Source organism: Populus nigra, chromosome 12 (assembly GCF_951802175.1).
Source record: "Populus nigra chromosome 12, ddPopNigr1.1, whole genome shotgun sequence".
Lineage (NCBI taxonomy): Eukaryota > Viridiplantae > Streptophyta > Magnoliopsida > Malpighiales > Salicaceae > Populus > Populus nigra.
The window spans coordinates 6,577,108-6,585,360 of record NC_084863.1 but is presented as its reverse complement, the minus strand read 5'-3'; the positions used below and the strand labels follow the sequence as shown (position 1 = coordinate 6,585,360).

The 8,253-nt window shown below is 30.2% G+C and overlaps 1 protein-coding gene across 1 annotated transcript; it reads left to right on the top strand.

Annotated features, from left to right (window-relative positions):
* The first annotated feature begins 4,659 nt into the window (after positions 1-4,659).
* Positions 4,660-7,595, top strand: LOC133669823 (benzyl alcohol O-benzoyltransferase-like). Its single transcript, XM_062090135.1, has 2 exons — positions 4,660-5,215; positions 6,432-7,595. Exons 1-2 carry the CDS (start codon positions 4,769-4,771, stop codon positions 7,362-7,364), a joined length of 1,380 nt encoding a protein of 459 aa, XP_061946119.1. The 5' UTR covers positions 4,660-4,768; the 3' UTR covers positions 7,365-7,595.
* Positions 7,596-8,253: the final 658 nt, after the last annotated feature.

Here is an 8,253-nt window from a genome sequence, read left to right as displayed (position 1 = left end):
GTGGCATTGTGGTAGCAATTATTTTTTAAATAATTTTTCATGCCGAAATACATACTAATGATGTTTTTTTATTTTTTTAAAATCATTTTTAATATTAACATATCAAAACGATTCAAAACATACAAACCATATTAAATTTTAATAAAAAAAATTAAATTTTTTAGGAACGCGGTTTACACCGCATTTCCTAACAGTTTTTAAATAAAAAAAGTGCAAAGCAAAGTTAAGTATATGTTAGATAGTTTATAGTAAAAAAGAGACATGATTCCTATTAAAATTTAGAATTGTGATAATAATTATTTTTTAAATAATTTTTTGTTTAATATTATATTAATATATATATATATATTAATTTTTAAAATTATTTTTAGATCAGTACACTAAAATAATTTAAAAATATTAAAAAAACATTTAATTTAAAATAAAACTAAATAAATAGAAGTACACTCCTCAGATCTACATTTATATATAGAATTCTCCGAAGACATCAACCAAATCTTGTCTGGGCTTGTTCTTCAGTTGTTTTTATACTTTCATCGGGAAGTACAAGCGATAAGACATGGTTCAGAGACAGCGTTGAACATCGGATAGCATGTGCATGACTGTTGTCACCTACTCGCTGCTAACAATAATTAACGTTTCCGACCAATTAGTCTCGTCAGGGAATCTTTTTTGTTACCATCGCCACTGTCGGGGATAAAATCTTGAATAGATTTAACGTATTATTTTTAGTTCCCCAACAATTTTTTCCCGCAAGAAATTTAATTTTGACTCCATTCCTAGGCTAGCCAAAAAGTCTAGAGAGAGGGAAGCCCCAGATGAATCTTTTAATTAATTGGAGATATTTTGAAGAAAGTAAATATAGCTTGGAGAAGACGGTGGTGATAAAGTGAACGTCTACATCAGAAAAGGACTGGCGATAAAATGGTACAAAGTTGGTTGAGGCATATATGGACCCGCAAATTATAATATATGGTCAGTAGAATGGGACCTATCTATTATTAATATTCAAGAAATGAGATGCTTGTAAACTACAAATCGGTCACAACATGATCGTCCAATCCACGTTTCTTGGTGGGATTTTCCACGAACCTCTCATCTCAAGACCATATGCATCATGAGTATTTTATTTTTGTGTTTTGAAATTATTATTCTTGATGGGATTTTAAAATATGAAATTGAAAAATAATTAATTAAAAAATATATAAAATAAATAAATCTAAGTCAATTCGGGTTAATCTATCAAATTTATAATTTAATCATAAAATCAAGATAACTCTATAAAAAGTAAATCAAAATAAATTATAAAACTTAATCTTCAACAAACTTTAAATTAAAAAATGAGATTAAAAATTAAAAAAAAGAAGATAAAAACATATCAGTTTTTTTTAAAAAAGTTGTCTTGTTGCTAATGTATTTGTTAGTAAAAAAAATAAAATTAAACTATATAAAACTTGATTTAATATAACCCAGTTGATTTGATAGGTTTAAAAGTAATTTGAATGACCTGTAAAACATAATTTGATTTAAAAAAATTAAACTGACATCTTTTTTAAAAGTATTGAGACAAATATATTACATTGATTTAGATCAACTCTGTTTAACTTGTCAAATTTATAATTTAGATCATGAGATTATGATAATCACTAAAAAAAATCAAAACAAATTATAAAACACAATCCCCAATCAATTCAATATTAAAGTATAAAATTAAAAAAAAACAAATTGGAGTCAATTAAATTTAACCCTTTAAATTTATAATCTAATCATAAAATCAAAATAACTTTATAAAAAATAAATTAAAATAAATTATAAAACTTAATCTTCAACAAACTCTAGGCTAAAGAATAAGATTACAAATTAAATAAAAATAAAAATAAAAACAAAATACTATTTTAGTAAAAGGAGGTCAGTAGTGATTTTATAAACATATAGCCAAGCCATCAAGTTTTTTGGATAAGACTTCACATGATCCTTTTTGACGCGCAAACAGACGTATGCATGCTGTGGACCTCAATAATTTTTAGACATTGGGTATGCAACAAGAGGGAGTTCTTGTCCTTTTTGCGAAAAAAAAGAAAAGAATTATATCTCAGTGGAAGTAGTCAGTTTCTATGAAAACAATTTATTTTCTTTTCTTTTTTTCAAAGTTTTAAAATCTTCTAATTTAATTCTTAAAAAAAATGTATTTTCTGTCAGACTTTTCTTTAATTTGTCTTTGGATTTTTTATTTCAACACCATGCTAAAAATTTATTGTTAGAAATTTTTACTCCTATCTAAAAATTTACTAAACCCCAATTAATTCGGTCAAATCGGGTCAATTTATTAAAAAAATAAAGATAATTCAAATATATTTTCAACACAAATATAATAATAGAATTCAAATATACAATTAATATCAATTCAAAATTTTCCGAGACATTAAAATTTTAGGGATAAATACCAAAATTTTCATTAAAATTTCCAAATCAAGGAAATCTCTAATTTTTAGGGGTTAATATCTAAACTTTCATTAAGAATAAAACTCGATGAATTCTATTATTTTAGAGATTAACATCATATTTCTCGACAACATTGTCAACATTCTGTTTTTTAAAAGAAAAACTATAAATATCATAAGATACATCATAAAAAAAGAGTTAAGAAATAGATTTAAATATTTAATAACATGTGTAGAATAAATTTAAGAAAAAAACAGTTAGCAAAGATAACCTTTCGTTTGAAAGGTTATAGAGAGTGATATTGATCTTTTTTGAGATATAACTAACTCAATATCTAAATCTTTAATACTAGTTTTAATTTTTGAATTCATAGTTTTCTTTTATTATTAAAAAGTCCTATATTCATAATATGACACAATAAACTAACAACTAGACTATGAGATCAACAGGAGCAAGATTAATAATCAATAATAGCAGTGTAAGGAACCAAATTTAAAAAATAAATAAAAGTAAAATAGTCTCCCTTTTTTTTGGCGTGGAAACTTTAATTTGATCCATGAAATTTTATTTTATGTATTATTTAATTCTTATTGTTTTGTTTTAGCATTTTATACTTTGATCCTAAACTTCATTTATTCATGTTTATGTATCTAGAAGTTGAGAGAGAAATCGAGAGAGTTATTGTAAAAAATTGAGAAGATAGATAAAAAACGCTCATGTGTGGATGACTAGTGTTGTTGTCAATAAGAGTTGAATAAATGTGGTGTTGCAATTTAACCATGTCGAAAAAAAAAAAAAGATCACGATTCATAAAATGATATTTTTATTTGTTGAATTTTTTTTAAAAGTGATTAAAAAATATTTTGGGATTAAATTTGATTTATTGAAATTTTAAGAGTGTTGTTAAGGCGTTTATAGATAAAAACAAGTTAAAAAATATGATTTTAAATCCCAAAACCCAAACCTTGAATTTTCAATGACCACAAAATTATTCAAAGAACAACAAGTTGTCATCCATTTAAAAACAAAACTCAATGTAGATTAAAAAAAATCAATTAGTAGCACTTGGCCTTTTCAATTTTTTTTTAAATTTTTTCTAAGTAATACCCTCTTTCTTTTTTCTTAAATTGTTTAGTTTAACTTTTTTAAAATAGTAATTCATCTTCTTAATTATTTTTTTAAAATTTTAAGGAAATAATTGTAATAATTTGCCTTTAAATTTTTCCTCTTATATTTTCTATAAACAAATTATATTTACATAACATATTTATATAAATAAAAATTATGGGGTTATTAGCAAACAGAATTAATCTCTAAAATAAAATAAATGATAATGTATACAATAAAAAAGACAAGTGAGAAAAAATATTTGTTTGTGCATCTATCCCACTTAGAATTTTTTTTTTCTCTTTAGTATTTAATTAATAATAATAATTTTTTTTTATTTATCATTTCATATATTTTCATTTTTTTTATTAAGCATAAATTAATACCATCTTTCTATTTCTCAGTTGAAGAATTAATAATACTGGAAAGCACATTCTTGACACCATCTTCTTTTCTCTTAGAAATTAACTAGAAATATTGCCATAACGCAGTGCCGGGTATATATAACTAGCTAGTTATATATATCAAGAAGGATTGGTAGCCTAAAATCCACTGTGCTTCCCAGAAAGAAAAAGAAAAAAAAGAGGCCGTAACTTTGACCAGTGAGGCCACATACGGCTTTACAGGAGATGAGCCACGAGTCGATCCAAGAAGCCAAGCCAACAGTTGAATGACAAATACAGCCAAGAGACACAGTTGAAAAATCATATCTACTCCTTAACTAAAGACTGCTACTACAACCATACAGGTGGTGTCATTAATTTAAAAAGGGTTTATTTTTTCTTGGTCTTAGAATTTGAATTTTTAATTGTTTATATAATGATCATTAAAGATTTATATTGTTATTAATTTTAAAATTTATAAAATTAATTATAATATATGTAAGCTGATCTAAACACTTATATTAATCTAGAAAAAATAAAAAAACTGTTACTACTTAGATAAATAAATCATTAAGAAAATCCATCACTACCGATGGATTAATAAAAAGAAGGTGGTGCCACTTGCATATCTTTTACATTCATTAAGAAATAAGCATGGATGCACAAGCTAGAAGCTTACAACAACCATGTATTTGTCCCATATGCTCTCAGTTTTGCGCATGTACACGCTATAAGTTTACAAACAACCAAATATTTGTACCATATGCTTAAGTTTTTCCTATATATAACCTGTTAGTTGGCATCATCTTTCACAAAACTCATTCTATACCACATCAATGGCTTCATCACCCGCTTCTCTGGTTTTCAAAGTTCACAGACGTGAGCCCGAGCTGATCAAACCAGCGAAGCCCACCCCACATGAGTTCAAACTGTTATCTGACATTGATGACCAAGAAGGGCTTCGATTCCACATTCCAGTCATACAATTCTATCGCCACAATCCCTCAGTGCAAGGGAAAGACCCCGTCAAGGTCATCAGAGAGGCAATTGCTAAAACATTGGTGTTTTACTATCCATTTGCCGGTAGGCTGAGGGAAGGTCAAAACCGCAAGCTCATGGTGGAATGCACTGGCGAGGGTATCTTGTTTATAGAGGCTGACGCTGATGTTACACTTGAGCAGTTTGGTGATGCACTTCAACCTCCATTTCCTTGCCTGGAGGAGCTCATCTTTGATGTCCCTGGCTCTAGCGGGGTTCTAAACTGCCCTCTGTTACTTATTCAGGTATGTTTCACTGCACTTGTGCAAGGACAAGTATATTGTTTATATAAATATCCCCCTTCTAACTTTTTTTTTTTAATTTCGGGATGCTTTCAATATTATTAAAAAATCAAAACTATTTACTTTTAATGTTATATCCTAATTAGTAATTACAAATATTATTAAATCTAATTGGCTTGGTTGAATATCAATTTATGACTTAATTCACCGATCAAAAAATTTGGTTTGATATTTTTTTAAAATAATATTTTTTAATTTTTTAAAAAGATTTATTTTTGAAATGATGTATTTTTTAATTGACATTGATTGACTATCTAACTTATAACTCATCTATTCTTTTTATGTTATGTATTTTTTTTATTTCTTGAAAAAAAATTAAAAAGAGTAAAAAATAGCTGCAAAAAATAATTAATTAGTTTTTAAGACTATAAAAAGTATAATATATTTAAAAAAAGTAAAAGAAAAAACTAATTTATAATCTCACATATATCAATAGTCATTTTCAAAGATAGAAAATTACAGGAGTTTTTTTTTTTTTTCTTTTTTTTTACATAAAACTATAAAATATACAGTTACAATTTTATACTCATGTGATGTCAAATCAATATATAATTATTTTTATAGTTTTAAAATTCAAACTACCATGACAGGTTAATCTAAGACCTGGTTGATTCTGGACCGAAACCAAGCCGAGTTTATGAAAAATAAAGGAAGTTAAAAACTCGATTGACCTGATGGGTTGACTTGTTGGTATGATTGACCCGACAAGAATCAATTAAAAACCTAGTTATAATCTGATGACTATTTTTTTTTAAACCAAAACAACATAATTTTGATTTATAAAAAAATTATGATTGACTTATATGGCTCGGTTAAAACTTGTGACCCGACCTAAAGCCCGGATTAACTATCAGGTTGAGTTTAAAAACAATGGTTATTGTATTAAAAGAAGAAGAAGAAGAGGAGTTTAACTTTTTATCTAGTTTTAACCCCGGAAGTTTCTCTTTTAGAAATCCATGGGAATCCATATATTTTCTCTAGCAGGATAAGAAAACCAGTTAACAGAGGAGGAAGAAAAAATCACACCATATATGTTACATGAGGTTCAAAATTACTCTTTAGTATACACTTTCAGGGAATTAAGGAATACTTTAAATCAGAGGTGTTGACACAGGCATAGCACAATTCATGGTGTCTGATATACTACGCAAAATGGCAGGTGACACGCCTCAAGTGTGGTGGTTTTATCTTTGGCCTTCGCCTCAATCATACCATGAGTGATGCCTCCGGCATAGTCCAATTCATGGCAGCGGTTGGTGAGATGGCACGCGGAGCCACTGCCCCCTCCGTCCCAGCTGTGTGGGAAAGGCATGTTCTGAATGCAAGAAACCCACCACGGGTTACATGCATACACCGTGAGTACGAGGAGGTAGCTGACACCAAGGGTACAATTATTCCACTTGATGATATGGCTCATCGTTCCTTTTTCTTTGGCCCTTCAGAGATATCTGCTCTTCGAAAATTGATCCCGCCTCACCTTAGCCGTTGTTCCACTTTCGAAATATTAACAGCATGTCTTTGGAAATGTCGTACCATTGCCCTCCAACCAGATCCCACTGAAGAGATGCGCATAATATGCATTGTCAATGCTCGTGAGAAATTTAACCCTCCATTACCAACTGGATACTACGGTAATGGCTTTGCTTTTCCGGTAGCAGTGGCAACTGCCGGGGAACTCTCGGAGAAGCCATTTGGATATGCCCTGGAATTGGTAAGAAAGGCCAAGGCTGACGTGACTGAGGAATATATGCGATCGGTAGCATCTTTGATGGTAACTAAGGGGAGGCCTCATTTTACAGTGGTAAGGGCATACCTTGTATCGGACTTAAGAAGTGCAGGATTCGAAGTGGTAGATTTCGGTTGGGGTAATGCTATATACGGCGGGGCTGCCAAAGGTGGAGTTGGGGCAATCCCTGGAGTTGCAAGCTTTTATATTCCATTTAAAAACAAGAAAGGAGAGAATGGGATTGTGGTGCCGTTTTGCTTGCCAGCTCCTGCCATGGAAAGATTTGTCAAGGAGCTTGACGGTATGTTGAAGGGCCAGCTACAAAGTGGGCAAACTCATTCCAAATTTATGGCATCTTCCTTATAAGTTTAATTGTTTACTTCTTTTTTTCTCCCATAACCTAAATGGTTACTCTGTGCATGATATAATGTAAGCGAGGTTAAAAGTGTGCGTGTGAAAGTGATGAGGAGTGCTGCTAAAAAGAAAAAAGATAGTGACGATCGATGAGAGAATGAATAATATATAAACCCATCATTTATGTATGTTTGTTTGAAATTTTCTACAAAAGTTTACTGAAATATTCACTTTTCTTGTCAATTTAGCTCTGTGTTCTGATGATAAATCATTTGTTGCAATTATAATCAGGTAAAAGTAGACTGCGTACGTACATACACATGTAAACGCGAGGTTGCAAAACGATTATTTCTGGTTGCATATATACAAGTGATGTTCAAAATCATCTACATAACTGATCATAGTCATTTGATGTAACAAGATTTTATTATTATATTTTATTTTTAAAAATAATGCGGGATCAAAGTAAGTGCGTAGACCCAGAACCCCTGATATCTGCAGGTGCTCTGGACTGGCGCGCACCAACCTAGTCGCATCTAAAAAACAGGCATGCTAGGTCTGGCGCTCTGTCAAGCTCATTTCCCAATAGTTCTAGCATGACATCAGGTATAGATGTACTGGGCAGGTGCGCTGCTATGCCCAGAAAGTTTCTAGGGTTTTTAGTGAGCAGAAGAGGATAAAGTCTTTTGGTGTTCATGCATTACATAAAAAGTCATACTTGGATCTAGCACAAATGGATAGAAAACCTACATATCAGTTTGCCAGTGCCTTTGAGAAATAAAGTTGTACAGCTTAGTGCCAGGCTGCCAGGTTGAAAAGCTAAGATAAATGAATCATCTATATACCACAATAAAAGGCTATCAGTGTTTTTTTGATCCGCCTGGTACTGGGGGAATCTTTG

Bases quoted from the DNA above. Each gene is read 5' to 3' on its own strand.
- LOC133669823 (XM_062090135.1), top strand. From the start codon at position 4,769: ATGGCTTCATCACCCGCTTCTCTGGTTTTCAAAGTTCACAGACGTGAG. The intron at 5,216-6,431 runs GTATGTTTCACT...GCAAAATGGCAG, and splicing joins GCCCTCTGTTACTTATTCAG to GTGACACGCCTCAAGTGTGG.